Here is a 15,219-nt window from a genome sequence, read left to right on the forward strand (position 1 = left end):
GAAAAGGGTAGATTGTAAAATAAAGAGAAAGATTATTCTACTTTCTGCTAACATAAAGTAAATTCACTTTTGCAGCAATATTGGTAGAATTCATAGTAGATCAAACTTCTCTATGAAAACTAGACCCAGTTTTCATACAAATAATATTTTTTTAATTTTATAAAATAAATAATCATGTATTTTCTTTAACAATTGTGACTTTTAATCCACATCAGTCCAGGTTTTTAGAAAACAGACTGAGACAAGGCTTTCAAGGTAATACCTTTTAAGTTATAAGTTCAGGAGAGCAAGAATGAGAGAAGTGATCCAGGGAAGAAGAGAAATCAGACAGTGGTGGTGCGTTATCCAGCTGGGGTGGACACAGCTTTGGGACAAAGATAGCACTTGCTAGGTCTCCTGGGTATCTCTTGAGAAGCCGCATGAACTGCTGTCTTACAATCCATGGATGGAAGGTGTGAGTAGTTGCTCTCTTGTATAACATTGGTTGAGTTCAACAATAGCTTACTGGTAACTCTGCATCTCCAGGCAGTCCCCTGTGAAGCCAGAGCTTCTGATGGCTGTGCAGACACGTAGGTGTCTTTTTGTCAATCAGCATGTTATGTGGTGGTGACGTGGTTTAGGGTATGATCAGAGCTCAGGGCTTTTCAGACCTAGGAACAACTTGGGCTACTGCCAGAAACTTGGCAAGCAAAGCTTATAGAGTGGCTCAACAACACAGCTGCATAGACGAAGTTGAGCAACTCTGAAGTGGCTCATAAACTGGGTCAGGACGATATAGAAACCTTAAAGCACGTGACTTACAACTGATAGATGAGGTAAACTACCATGGGAAGTGGGAAAAAAAAAAAAGAGGAAGTCATCCCACATATATACCTTTTCTCTACACCAGATACTCAGTGAATTTCCATTTGATATTATGACACACAAACTTTATAACCCTCTTGTTTAGCCTACAATCAGAGACTTGAAAGTGACTTTTATTTTTCTTTCTCTCAGGTTGTCTTTTATGCCTATATAATTTTAGCATAATAGAGCACTTTGAAGTAGATTGCCAAAAATCATGTTCATATTTTAAATATGGACAAAATCTCTTAGGCAGAGAATGATTAAATCTAACAGAAAGTTGTGACATTTACCATATCATTTTAAAAGATTTTTAAAAGCCAAGATCCTATGGTTATTTTATTCCCCCTGACAAAATAATGGGGAAAAGGGCAAAAAGAATTGAAGTGAGGAACATGTGTTCATTAGCATATTCAGTATAATAATGACTTTTACTTTGAGAGAAATCACCAAAATTGAAAAATCTTGCTGAAAATATTTTAGTATGAATTCTAAGATTTAACATTAGAGTAGGAGAGACCCTAAGGATAATTTAATCCCAGTCTTGTGTTCTTCCAGACATAGAGATTTGAAGCCCCAAAACTTCATCATCATTGCTTTTGCTTCTCAAATGACAAACATTAAAAATATAAAATTAATCTCTTATTTTAAGATAATTAACTGAAGGATGAATATTCCAATAGAAAAATTAATGATTGGATGGTCAATTCACAGAACTATATGCAGCCAATAAAGATGATAAAATGTTCAATTTCATTAACAAATAGAGAAATGCAAATTAAAACAAAAATGAGTTAGCATTTTCCTTTGATTAAAGTAATAAAGATAAAAATAAACGATGGCATCTTGTTATGGAAAGCATATGAGAAATGTACACTCTCATATACTGCTTGTAGGACAAAAAATTTCTATAACCTTTCTGGAAAGCAATGTATACATATATATATATATATTTTTTATACAGAAGTATATATATTTGTATGTGGATGTATGTCTGTGTGTGTAATTTTCTTTTCATAAAGATATGGCCCAGGCTTCCAAATTCTAAAGTTTATCTTAGGAAGCAAACATATTTTTGAAAAGTTTTTAGCTAAAAGCGTATTAATTGTCACATTATTTTAATAGCAAATAGTGTTTTTAATAACCTAAATATCCTGCTATAGGGAGTTACCTAGACAATTCAAACACAATTGTATATTGGGATACTATATGTCTATTTTAAATGGCATAGTATAAAAATATTAAATTTTATGTAAATTATGATTATTTAGAATATAGTAAGCAAATATCCTAGTTGTCAGTCAGTATTAGTACAAGAGCTCATATTTATTAAAGCATTCACATAAAAATATTTAGAATAATATATATACTAAAATGTTGATCATAAGTATTGCTTACTTTTTAACAACAATATGGTATGTATTTTTAATTGCACATGTAAAATAAAAATAAGTTAAAAATATTACAACTTTTGGTTTCGAAAGTTGAAGATTTTCTCCCACTAATGCTCACGCAATACCATCTAAATGGCTTAGAAAAGAGTGGTCCAGAAAATAAATGAAGAACAGTAGCCTCATTGCCAATAGAATTTGCTAGTGTTAATTACTTAGTCCTTATGAGTTATTGTGGCAAATGGATTTTAACACATTCAGTTTAGTATATTCAAACCAAAATTCTGACTCCCTAAATAACAGAACATTTTAGGACTTTCCCTCTGTTTAAGGTAAAATCATTGAAAAAAAAAAAAAAAAAAAAACATAGAGCAGCAACTATTAGCCTTTTCGCCATCTGAAACCCAAAACAAAATACCACAGATTTCATGACTTAAAAGAACAGACTTTATTCGCATAGCTCAGGAGGTCAGAAGTCTGATATCAAGGTGCCAGCCGGTTCAGCTCCCTCTGTAGGCTCTGAGGAAGAACCCACCCCAAGCCTCTCTTAACTGCGGGGGTTGCCGGAAGTCTCTGGTCTTCCTTGGCTTGTAGATGCACTGATCCAATCTCTTTATCCATCTTTTTATCACTTTCCTCTCTGTGTTCTTTCCTCTTCCTTTTTTATTTGTTTTGTTTTGTTTTCTGAGGCAGGGTCTTGCTCTCTAAGGCAGGCTGGAACACAGTGGCATGATCATAGTTTACTGCAGACTTGACCTCCTGCCTCAGTCTGCCAAGCAGCTCAGACTGCAGGTGTGTTTCATCACACCCAAGTAATTTTTTAAATTTTTCGTAAAGACAAGGTCTGGCTTTCTTGCCCACGCTGGTCTCAAACTCCTGGCCTCAAGTCATTCTCCCTCAATGGCCTCTCAAAGGGCTAGGATTATAGGTGTAAGCCACTGTGCCTGTTCTCACTCCTCTTCCAATTAGGACACCAGTCATTAGAGATAGAGGCCACCTTAAATCCAGGATGACTTCATCTTGAGCTCATCAACTAATTACATCTGTAAAGACCCTATTTCCAAGTAAGGTCACATGCTGATCATTCAGACATGCATGAATTCTGGGGGGATGCCATTCAAACTACTACAGACTCCTTTTATTATTTTTCCTCTCAAGGACAATCATTTTGAATTGTATTTTCTGATAAATGTTACTTATTCCAAAATAAATAATTCAGTTCTACATTTTCATTGATCTAAAATATGTGTGACAATTAGAGCTTCTAATCAGCATGGGGTAACCCATCACCACTCTGGTTTATTATCATTCCAGCCAAAAGCAAAGGAGTGAGATGAATTAATTAGTTATTAGGAACAGCTCACAAATGCCCATTTGCATCTTTATAGGGCTGTAAGAATTTGGATCCAAAATATGTAAGCTTTATTCATATTGTTACTTCTTGATTTCAAGAGTTATAGAGATACATTTAGGAACGCAAACAAAATATGAGCACTTATATGTGCAACTATGCCTGAGATTTACTGCAAAAAATATACATGCTCTTTCTAAATTTGAAATAAACCAATAAAAAGAGTTAATGAACAGCATCATATACCTAAAATTTTTTTGAATAGCTTTGTAAAATCTTTCTGTCCTGTCCGCTGCTCTGTGACTGGGCTACAGAAACACCTGTTGCATTTCTAGAGAGTGTGGGAATATATGTCTTCAATGCTGCAAAATATTAAGGAACCAGGGAGCACTACAGACTGCTGCTCGATTGGCTGTGGTTTAGACATGTCCCCCGGATATATCTAGCAACTCACACACTTTGTAAGCAGAAATAATTGATTTTCCATATAAATCTACAGCACTGTAAAATGTAAAGGATTTGACCCTGTAATTTTAATGCCTGTAAGACACATGATTTATTGATTTGATTGTTTAAAAAAGTTGGAAATTTCAGAATACTCCATTTGCATGTTATAAATATTCAGGGGTAGATACTCAAACATTTCCTTTTTTTTTTTTTTTTACTATCTTCTATTTGTTAGACAGGTGTTTTTTGTTGTGCATGTGTTTTTTTAAATGAGAATAATGAGACATCTGCAATAAGACAATAATTCAGAGTTATAACAAGGATTAAAATTGCTGCTATCAGTTTTATTGTGAGAACCCATGTCAACTAAATTCTAAAATGTTTTTAATTTTTGATTGCTCTCTAGAGAAGGTTGTTTGGAATTGAATTTAAGAGTTTTGTTTCATGGTCAATATATAATAAATATAATAACAATGCATTGATAGTTTATGAACTGAAAAATTGAAATGATACTATAGCAATTTTATAACAAGGTTAACATTGGGGAAATTATGTTGTTTGAATAATATACCATATCTTACTAGAAGGTCTAAAAAACTAGAAATAGAACACAAGAATTACAGCACTTGAGGGCACTTAGCATTTAGGATAGAAAGATGCAGAGATAATCAACTTTCAACAATAGAATTTTTAACAGCTAAGAAAAGCATTGCTAGTTACACCGTACTTTCTTTACAATAAAGTTATACTTAGAAGTATCTAGGACACGCACATACACACACACGTTGAGATTGAACTTTTTGATCCTGACAAACATAGGAGGAAACACAGAATTCATCTCATCCAAACTGCTTATTTTATAGGAGAAATAACTGAGATCTGGAGGATGATATTGCTAAGGTCCTCCGCTAGTTAAGAAGATGATCCCAGGTGGATTACCTGTGTCCTGACTCCTTGTTATGTGCTCCTTTCACTATGCCATGTTCTCCTCTTTAGTTCACTTTACTGCGAGTGACTAAGGCTGTAATATAACTTTGTAAAAGATAATTAATAAAAATAATGTTTAACATTTACAAAAGTAATACCAGCCATATTATTACTTACTGAACTCTAAAACCATTCATGATGCTAAAATCTACATATGTGTTCTCATTGTAATCTTTATGACAGTTTTTATTTACATATCCCCATTTTATGGATGAGCGCGTGGAAGTAAACAAGGAGGCCTGGGTTTTCACAGTCAAACAGCTAATAAGTAATGAAACGAAAATTCAAACCTAATACTGCCTGAATTGAAAACCTATGCTCTTACCTCTTAAACTGTAAATAATGTATTTCTCACCATAGGTAATGCATTCATGATTGTAAGAGTATAAAAAGGGATAGGAGAAAAACACAAGGATGGGAAAAGATGTCTATTGGATAATAAAAATTAAAGATTACCATACAGCAAGAGGTGTTGAATAACTCTAGAACAGATTAAATAAAAGCTTTCCTGGCCAACTTATTTAAACTTTTTAAAATATTTCTATATTATCTCAGTTTGGGAACTAGATCTGATAACAGCTTTTCAAAATATACATACAAATGCATTTAATTACAGACTGGCTTCTCTTTTCTCCTCCTCCAATGAAAGAGAGACAGAGAGAGGAAGAAAGGAAGGAACGAGGGAAGGAAGCAGGGAAGGAGGGAAGGAAGGAGGGAAGGAAGCAGGGAAGGAGGGAAGGAAGAAAAAAGGGAGGGAGGGAAGGAAGGATGGAAGGAATGAAAAAAAGAGGGAAGGAAGGAGAAGGAAGGATGGAAGGAAGGAGAGAAGGAAGGAAAAAAGGAAACAAGGAAGGAAGGAGGGAAGGTGGAAGGAAAAAAAGAGGGAAGGAAGGAGAAGGAAGGAAAAAAGGAAACAAGGAAGGAAGGAAGGAGGGAAGTTGGAAGGGAGGGAAAGAAAGAAAGCAGCATTGAACAATCTTTTGATATCAACTATCAGAGTTACTGCTCCCTCCCCCAAATTGCTTGGTGGTGGTCATTGTTGGTATAACTCTCTAAGATACCTCCTCTTTCTAATAGGGTGCATTTATTATTGTAATTTATTATTATTATTATTATTATTTTGGAGACATAGTCTCACTCTATTGCTCAGGCTTGAGTGCAGTGGCATGATCTCGGCTCACTGCAACCTCCACCTCCCAGGGTTCAAACAATTCTCCTGCCTCAGCCTCCTGAGTAACTGGGATCACAGACGTAACCCATTGTGCTTGGCTAATTTTTGTATTTTTAGTAGAGACAGGGTTTCACCATGTTGGCCAGGCTGGTCTGGAACTCCCGACTTCAAGTGATCCAACTGCCTTGGGCTCCCAAAGTGCTGGGATTACATTACAAAGTACTTAGCCACATTTTGAAGCAAGAGAACAATTGAACGCTTCTTGAGACTGAATTTTGGATGTTTTTGATTTCTTAGATTGATCCACTGTCAAAAATGATAGAATCATCAATTTTATCCTGCTTGCCTGCCCATTATTCATGTCTGATGTAGTCATCATAAACAGAAGTTTCTTCCATGCCTGCATAGTGCTTTACATTTGTTAATGATGTCTCTCTTGGGTCTAGTGTAGGTCATGTGGGCCTTTAAACCTACCTAGCAAGAGATAGAACAGAGCCCAGATTCTTTACTGAAGGATAGTCCGAGTTTTAATTAAAACACCATAATACCTTTGCTTAATTTCTCTGAGCCTTATTATCCTTGTCTCTAAAATGGAAGCAATTATGTATCCTGTGCCAAAATCACAGAGTATTTCAAAATCAAGTAAGAAAGTAACCTGCAAATCACTGTACCATTGTCAGTTATCATTACATCTATGAAATGCTTGATTTTATAAGTTACTTTTACAAGCAGATTTTCATTTGACCCTCACAAGAACATCATAAGGTGGAAGCATGTATTATTACTTAATCACCATAGATAGGAAATAGGTATTAAAAGGGCCTCCAGTACATCTAAAATTTTCCCAGCCAAATACCCCTCACAGCATAGAAGAAGGCCCACCTGAGACCTGGATTCTGAAGGCAATGTCCAGGCTGCTTCTCTGAAAAGCCAAAATTTCTGTTTCTGCTTTATATCAGGCACTTACTTGGGTATAAAAAAAGGATCATAAGTTTAATTTTCTTGATAAAGGTTTGATACAAAAGGCACTGAATTTAGAATCCAAAGTCTTGGATAAACATATTTTATAGGAGAAATTTAATTTGTTTTTAATCCCACTAGAATACAAATAGTGAAATCTATCTGTAAGTGATACTGTGGTAAATCAGATTCAGTGTAACCTAGGTTAATTTCTCATTCAACAAAAGTATTCCTGCTTTATTTACAGGGACACTTTGTTAGATATTCAGCAATATATGAACCATTTTATTAGACATTACTTAAGATTGTCATTAATAATGGGATTCTATATACATATTTAAATTTTTATACTTAACTTTTCTAGGTGTTTGTAGTTAAATTCCACAGCCCGGCAAAGTCAAAGATGTTTTAACGATAACATATAATACTTCAAAGCAATTTGGCAGGATTTTCAGAGTGACCTAGAGCACTAATCTCTACAGGATGCTAAAACTTCGCTGCAGATGTAATAGAAAGTAAGATATGAAGAGCTCCCCTACTGTATATGGTTGGAAGGGATAATTCTGATAAATAGTTTGGTCCTGCCAGGTGAGATTCTTTTGAGGAGATACTTAAAATACACTAGATAGTCTCTAAACTGCTTTCCTTTTTTTAAATAAATTATATTTTAAATTCTTGGATACATGTGCAGAACATGCAGGTTTGTTACATAGGTATACATGTGTCAGAGTGGTTTGCTGCACCCATCAACCCATCATCTACATTAGGTATTTCCCCTAATGCTATCCTTCCCCTGTCCCCCACCCCTCAACAGACCCTGGTGTGTGATGTCCCCCTCCCTGTGCCCATGTGTTCTCATTGTGCAGCTCCGACTTATGAGTGAGAACAATCAGTGTTTGGTTTTCTGTTCCTGTGTTAGCTTGCTGAGAATGATGGTTTCCAGCTTCATCCATGTCCCTGCAAAGGACATGAACTCATCACTTTTTATGACTGCATAGTATTCCATGGTGTATATGTGCCACATTTTCTTTATCCAGTCTATCACTGATGAGCATATGGGTTGGTTCAAGTCTTTGCTATTGTGAATAGTGCTGCAATAAACATAGGTGTTTGTGTGTCTTTATAGTAGAATGATTTATAATTCTTTGGGTATATACTCAGTGATGGGATTGCTGGCTCAAATAGTATTTCTGGTTCCAGATCCTAGAGGAATCACCACACTGTCTTCCACAATGGTTGAACTAATTTACACTCCCATCAACAATGTAAAAGCATTCCTGTATGGCCACATTCTCTCCAGCATCTGTTGTTTCCTGACTTTTTAAGGACCACCATTCTACCACCATTCTAACTGGAGTGAGATGGTATCTCATTGTGGTTTTGATTTTCATTTCTCTAATGACCAATGATTATGGTCTTTTTTCCATATGTTTGTTGGACACATAAATGTCTTCTTTTGAGAAGTCCCTGTCCATATCCTTTACCCATTTTTGATGGGGTTGTTTTTTTCTTGTAAATTTGTTTAAGTTCCTTTTAGGTTCTGGATATTAGCCCTCTGTCAGATGGATAGATTGCAGAAATTTTCTCCTACTTTGTAGGTTACCTGTTCCCTCTGATAATAGTTTCTTTTGCTGTGTAGGAGCTCTCAAGTTTAGCTAGATACCATTTGTCAATTTTGACTTTTGTTGCCATTGCTTTTGGTGTTTTAGTCCTGAAGTCTTTGCCCATGCCTCTGTTCTGAATGGTATTGCCTAGGTTTTCTTCTAGGGTTTTTATGGTTTTAAGTCTTACATTTAAGTCTTTAATTTCATCTTGTGTTAATTTTTGTGTAAGATATTAGGAAAGGGTCTAGTTTCAGTTTTCTGCATATGGCTAGCCTGTTTTCCCAGCACCATTTATTAAATAGAGAGTCCTTTCCCCATTGCCTTTTTTTGTCAGGTTTGTCAAAGGTCTGATGGTTGTAGATGTAGGGTGTTATTACTGATGCCTTTGTTCTGTTGCATTGGTCTATATGTCTGTTTTGGTACCAATATCAGGCTGTTTTGGTTTGCTCTAGCCTTGTAGTATAATTTGAAGTGAGGTAGTGTGATGCCTCCAGCTTTGTTCTTTGTGCTTAGGATTGTCTTGATTATATGGGCTTTTTTTTTCTTTTTTGGTTCCAAATGAAATTTAAAATAGTTTTTTTCTAATGCTGTGAAGAAAGTCAATGGTAGCTTGATAGGGATAGCACTGAATCTGTAAATTACTTTGAGCAGTGTGGCCATTCTCTTGATAATGATTCTTCCTATCCATGAGCATAGAATGTTTTTCCATTTGTTTGTGTCCTCTCTTATTTCCTTGAGCAGTGGTTTGCCATTCTCCTTGAAGAGGTCCTTCACATCCGTTGTAAATTATGTTCCTAGATATTTTATTCTCTTTGTAGAAGTTATTAATGGAAGTTCACTCATGATTTGACTCTCTATTTTTTTGTATAGGAATGCTTGTGATTTTTGCATATTGATTTTGTATCCTTAGACTTTGCTGAAGTTGCTTATCAACTTAAGGAGATTTTTGGGCTGAGACAATGGGGTTTTCTAAATATACAGTTATGTCATCTGCAAACAGAAACAATTTGACTTCCTCTCTTCCTATTCAAATACCCTGTATTTCTTTCTCTTGCCTGATTGCCTTGTCCATAACCTCCAATATTATGTTGAATAGGAATGGTGAGAGAGGGCATCGTTGTCTTGTGCCAGTTTTCAAAGGGAATGCTTCCAGTTTTTGCCCATCCAGTATGATATTGGCTGTGGGTTTGTCATAAATAGCTCTTATTATTTTAAGATATGTTCCACTGATACCTAGTTTATTGAGAGTTTTTAGCATAAAGGGGTGTTGATTTTATTGAAGGCCTTTTCTGCATCTATTGAGATAATAATGTGTTTTTTGTCATTGGTTCTGTTTATGTGATGGATTACCTTTACTGGTTTGCATATGTTGAACCAGCCTTGTATCCCAGGGATGAAGCCGACTTGATCATGGTGGATAAACTTTTTGATGTGCTACTGGATTTGGTTGCCAATATTGTATTGAGGATTTTTACATCACTGTAAATCAGGGATATTGGCCTGACATTTTCTTTTTGGTTGTTGTTGTGTCTCTGCCAGGTTTTGGTATGAGGATGATGCTGGCCTCATAAAATGAGTTAGGGAGGAGTCCTTCTTTTTCTATTTTTTGGAATAGTTTCAGAAGGAATGGTACAGCTCCTCTTTGTACCTGTGGTAGAACTCAGCTGTGAATTCATCTGTTCCTGTTTGGTTTTTTTTGTTTGTTTGTTTTTTTTGATTGGTGTGCTACTAATGACTACCTCAATTTCAGAAGTTGTTATTGGTCTATACAGAGATTTGACTTTCCCCTGGTTTAGTCTTGGGAGGGTGTATTTGTCAAGTGGTGATATCCTCTTTATCATGTTTTATTGTGTCTGTTGAATTCTTCTCTCTTTTCTTCTGGCTAGTGGTCTACATATTTTGTTAATCTTAAAAAAACAGCCTCTGGATTCATGAATTTTTTGAAGCATTTTTCATGTCTCTATCTCCTTCAGTTCTGCTCTGATCTTAGTTATTTCTTGTCTTCTGCTAGCTTTTGAATTCATTTGCCCTTGCTTCTCTAATTCTTTTAATTGTGATGTTAAGGCGTCAGTTTTAGATCTTTCCCGCTTTCTCCTGTGGACATTTAGTGCTGTAAATTTCCCTCTACACACTGTGTTAGCTGTGCCCCAGAGTTTCTGGTAAGTTGTGTCTTTGTTCTCATTGACTTCAAATAACTTATTTATTTCTGCCTTAATTTTGTTATTTATCCAGTAGTCATTCAGGAGCAGGTTGTTCAGTTTCCATGTAGTTGTATGGTTTTGAGTGAGTTTCTTAATCCTGAGTTCTAATTTGATTGCACTATGGCTGGAGAGATTGGCTATTATGATTTCCATTCTTTTGCATTTTCTAAGGAATGTTTTACTTCCAATTATGTGGTCAATTTTAGAATAAATGTGATATGATGCTGAGAAGAATGTATATTCTGTTGATTTGGGGTGGAGAGTTCTGTAGCCGTCTATTAGGGTCCACTTGGTCCAGAGCTGAGTTCAAAACTTGAATATTCTTGTTAATTTTCTGTCTTGTTACTCTGTCAAATATTGACAGTGGGGTGTTAAAGTCTCCCATTATTATGGTGTGGGAGTCTAAGTCTCTTTGTATGTGTCTAAGAACTTGCTTTATGAGTCTTGGTGCTCCTGATATATATTTAGGATAGTCAGCTCTTCTTGTTGCATTGTTCCTTTTACCATTATGTAATGTCCTTCTTTATCTTTTTTGATCTTTGAGAAGAGCAATTCCAAGACACATAATCATCAGATTCACCAGTGTTGAAATGAAGGAAAAAATGTTAAGGGCAACAAGCGAGGAAGGTCAGGTTACCCACAAAGGGAAGCCCATCAGAATAACAGCAGATCTCTCTGCAGAAACCCTACAAACCAGAAGAGAGTGGGAACCAGTATTCAGCATTCTTAAAAAAAAGAATTTTCAACCCAAAATTTCATATCCAGTCAAACTAAGCTTCATAAGCAAAGGAGAAATAAAATCTACAGACAAGAAAATGCTGAGAGATTTTTTGTGACCACCAGGTCTGCCTTACAAGAGCTCCTGAAGGAAGCACTAGCTATGGAAAGGAAAAACCGGTATCAGCTACTGCAAAAACATACCAAATTGTAAAGACCATCAACATTATGAAGAAATTGCATCAACCAATGATCCAGCTAGCATCATAATAGCGGGATCAAATTCACACATGAAACTATTAAACTTAAATGTAAACAGGCTAAATACCCCAATTAAAAGACACAGACTGGCAAATTGAATAAATAGTCAAGACCCATTAGTGTACCATATTCAGGAAACCTATCTCCCATGCAAAGACACACATATGCTCAAAATAAAGAGATGGAAGAATATTTACCAAGCAAATGGAAATAAAAAAATAAAAGCAGGGTTGTAGTCCTAGTATCTGATAAAACAGACTTTAAATCAACAAAGATCTAAACTGCTTTCTAATTTTTACTTTAAGTTATTAGCAGATTTTGTTTTACTCAAACTGGTATATCAGTCAGGTTTCAATAAGAGAAAGAAAAAGCCAGTAGGAAATACATACTAAGAAAAACATTGCAAGGAATTGGTTTAAGTGGTTATGATAGCTGGCCAGGCAATTCCAAAATCCGCTGGGCAGGCCATCAAGATGGGCAGGCGGGAGCTTTCAAGCTAAGTCCACATCCATGGCAGGGCAGAATTTCCTGCCTCAGGGCGGCCTCAGTTCTACACTTAGGGCATTTTGTCTGATTGAATCTGGGCCATCCAAGTAGAATAAGGCCATATCTCTTACTTAAAATCAACTAAATATGGACTCCAGTTCCATCTACAAAATACCTTCACAGCAATAACTCAATTGGTGGTGAATTGAATAACTGAGTAGTGTAGCCTAGCTACATTGACACATATAAATGACCATCACAGAGTATCTCAGATCAATCACTGGAGACAGTATTGACAGGATTGTCCATTTATTTTAAAGAAAAATGAAGTTAAACTTCAACATAACACAAGAGTACATTTTTTTATGGATTGGAACTTTATTTTAAACGAAAGCATTATGAATGTTATAAGCTGTTATGAGCAAGTAACCATTTATTCTCAGAGTTCTCTCCCTATTAATTTTTTAATTTCTCAGAAAAGCTCTGTAATCCCTCTGCCACAGTAATCAACAATAGTGCCTATGAAATAGTGAAAAAGATTAACAAAATTAGATCAATACCATGTTAACAAATCAAAGTGAGCACAAGCCTACTTAAGGAATGACAAAGGCCTTATCTTCGAAGCATCTCTTTGCCATCTTTTTGATATGGTTGAATGTGTATTTTAACTAATATTTTCTTTATGTTAAGCGTTGTTGTACCCCATCAGTTTTAGTAGATTTTTCAAGTGTTGTTTTGTGTATGTGTCTTCCCTGTGTCAGGTGCTATTGTGAGCCCTAAGAATATACAATTAAAACCCAAATAGTAAGACAAAAGTACCGAAAGAAGTCTCAATATATGTCTTCATGGAGCTTCTAGCCTGTTTTATAAAATTAAAGGCTTCTTTAGAGAACAGAAATTTGTGTTATAGATACCATTATGTGGATGAATTATCAAATGGACTCTAATAGTACTATTTATTGAAGGCAACTCTCCCTTCCTTGGCAATAAAAAATCCTTTCTAACCATCATTTAAAATACCATCTCCTATTAGTAGTAAGTTTGAATTCCCCTTACTGTTATGCACTCATCTTCCTTTGCAAAAATCTTCAAATATGTAATTTTGTACACGAGCATAATTTCTTTCATTATGCATTTTTTTCTTGGCACCAAATATTTGTGCTATTTCAGATGAATGGGGGAAAAGATTACATTTTTAACTTTATCAGGGTTGTTTAATTCCTTGAGGTTTAAGGACTTGACCATTTAGGCTAAGCTCTCAATGTCTCAAAAACATCATATGGTCTTTTGACAAATATCATTTGCTTTACAATAATTTATCATGTTAATGAGCTACTTTGAGCTTTAGGTAAGAAGAAAGTTATTTATATCAAAAATTTTCATTTGTCAGACAAACATCCATATGGCCTCTCTAGTTTACCTGTGTTCTCTGTGCTTTTCCAAATAACCCTAATGTCTTCATTGTGCACAATATTATGCCAAAATTTCATGGAGATTGATTTTCTCTGTGTCTAGTGCAGAAGCTGATGCAAAACAAAATATGCTTGAAAGACAGTTTTAAGAGACAAAAACCCTAATATGTTCTTCTGAAGTTTATTGGCTTTGAATTCTTGATTTTTGGCCTAAAGAAAACATAATCAAAGACTTTGAATGAATGATGGAGACATAAATTTTTAAATTGACCATTCTTTATTTATAGACATGGCTCTTCTGAACAGTAAGAAAAAAATGATCCATGCAATTTTTGGTTATTTCTTCATCATTATAATTTACATTCTGTATCTGCCCGGAGGCTATGTACATGGACACATTTTTATAAACTGGAAAAAAAGTATAAGAATGTATAAAAATTAATTCTATTTCTTGCTGTGATATTTCTACCCTTTTAGTCAAAATAACAATAATTATCACAACAGTCACAACAATGTTAATCATGTTCACTGTTGTTACAATTTTGCTGAAGCTTTCTGAAGCCCAGATAGGAGTACTTGGTGCTTAGTAACTTTCTTCCCCTCTTTGGAAAATTCTTTCATAGGACTGGAGAAAGGAAGTCAGTACAGTTTCCAAGTGTCAGCCATGACAGTCAATGGTACTGGACCACCTTCCAACTGGTATACTGCAGAGACCCCAGAGAATGATCTAGATGGTAAGACTTTTCCTCAGTTACTATCACTCTGATTATCTTCTTTTTACCTCAGATTCAAAAGGTCTCTGAAAAAAGGAATGAACTCCAACTTTGGGGACATTTATTCTTCCTATATGTTCAGATGCAAAACACAACATAGAAATATTAGTGAATACATAGTCTTGAACAATGCCTTGTAAATAATGCTATCCAAATGACATAGCATAAATTATGCAATAATTACAGTCCTCATAATTGTTTTCAAGATAATCTGAAATAAGATATTTTCTATGTATTTTGTTTTGAATAATTGACCTTAACCATTTTGTTCACAAGAGTTATTGTGATTTAGCATAGTAATCATGAATTATAACTATATAATATAGCTTCTCTTGCTTGTTGTGAGGCTTTTGGAAAACATCTGTATATTTTTACTTATCATATTATCGTTCCCTTTACTTGATATAAAAGGCAGCCTAGTTTATTGGCTTAACTGATAATTGTTCTGAAACATTCATTGGTAGGATATTAGAATTCATATAAGATTTATATATTAATAAATTACATATAAGCAGAATCCTCAACAATAGTAAATGAGAAATTGTTCTGGAAATAAAAACATCATGACTAAATTTTTAAAATAAAATTTAAAAGGAATGGTTAAATGAAGTAACA

General features: G+C 35.0%; 1 protein-coding gene across 4 annotated transcripts in view; it reads left to right on the plus strand.

Annotated features, from left to right (window-relative positions):
* The window catches only part of DCC (DCC netrin 1 receptor), a 1,203,097-nt gene that overhangs the window by 974,540 nt on the left and 213,338 nt on the right, over positions 1–15,219 (plus strand). For all 4 annotated transcript variants that reach the window (XM_032259518.1, XM_032259520.1, XM_032259521.1 and 1 more), the window contains exon 14: positions 14,455–14,565. In XM_032259518.1, the coding sequence (XP_032115409.1) occupies positions 14,455–14,565 (111 nt within the window). The remainder of the gene's footprint in view (positions 1–14,454; positions 14,566–15,219) is intronic.

The sequence above is a fragment of the Sapajus apella genome, unplaced genomic scaffold, assembly GCF_009761245.1.
Source record: "Sapajus apella isolate SASKATOON/1434 unplaced genomic scaffold, GSC_monkey_1.0 scaffold109, whole genome shotgun sequence".
NCBI classification, from domain to species: Eukaryota; Metazoa; Chordata; class Mammalia; order Primates; family Cebidae; genus Sapajus; species Sapajus apella.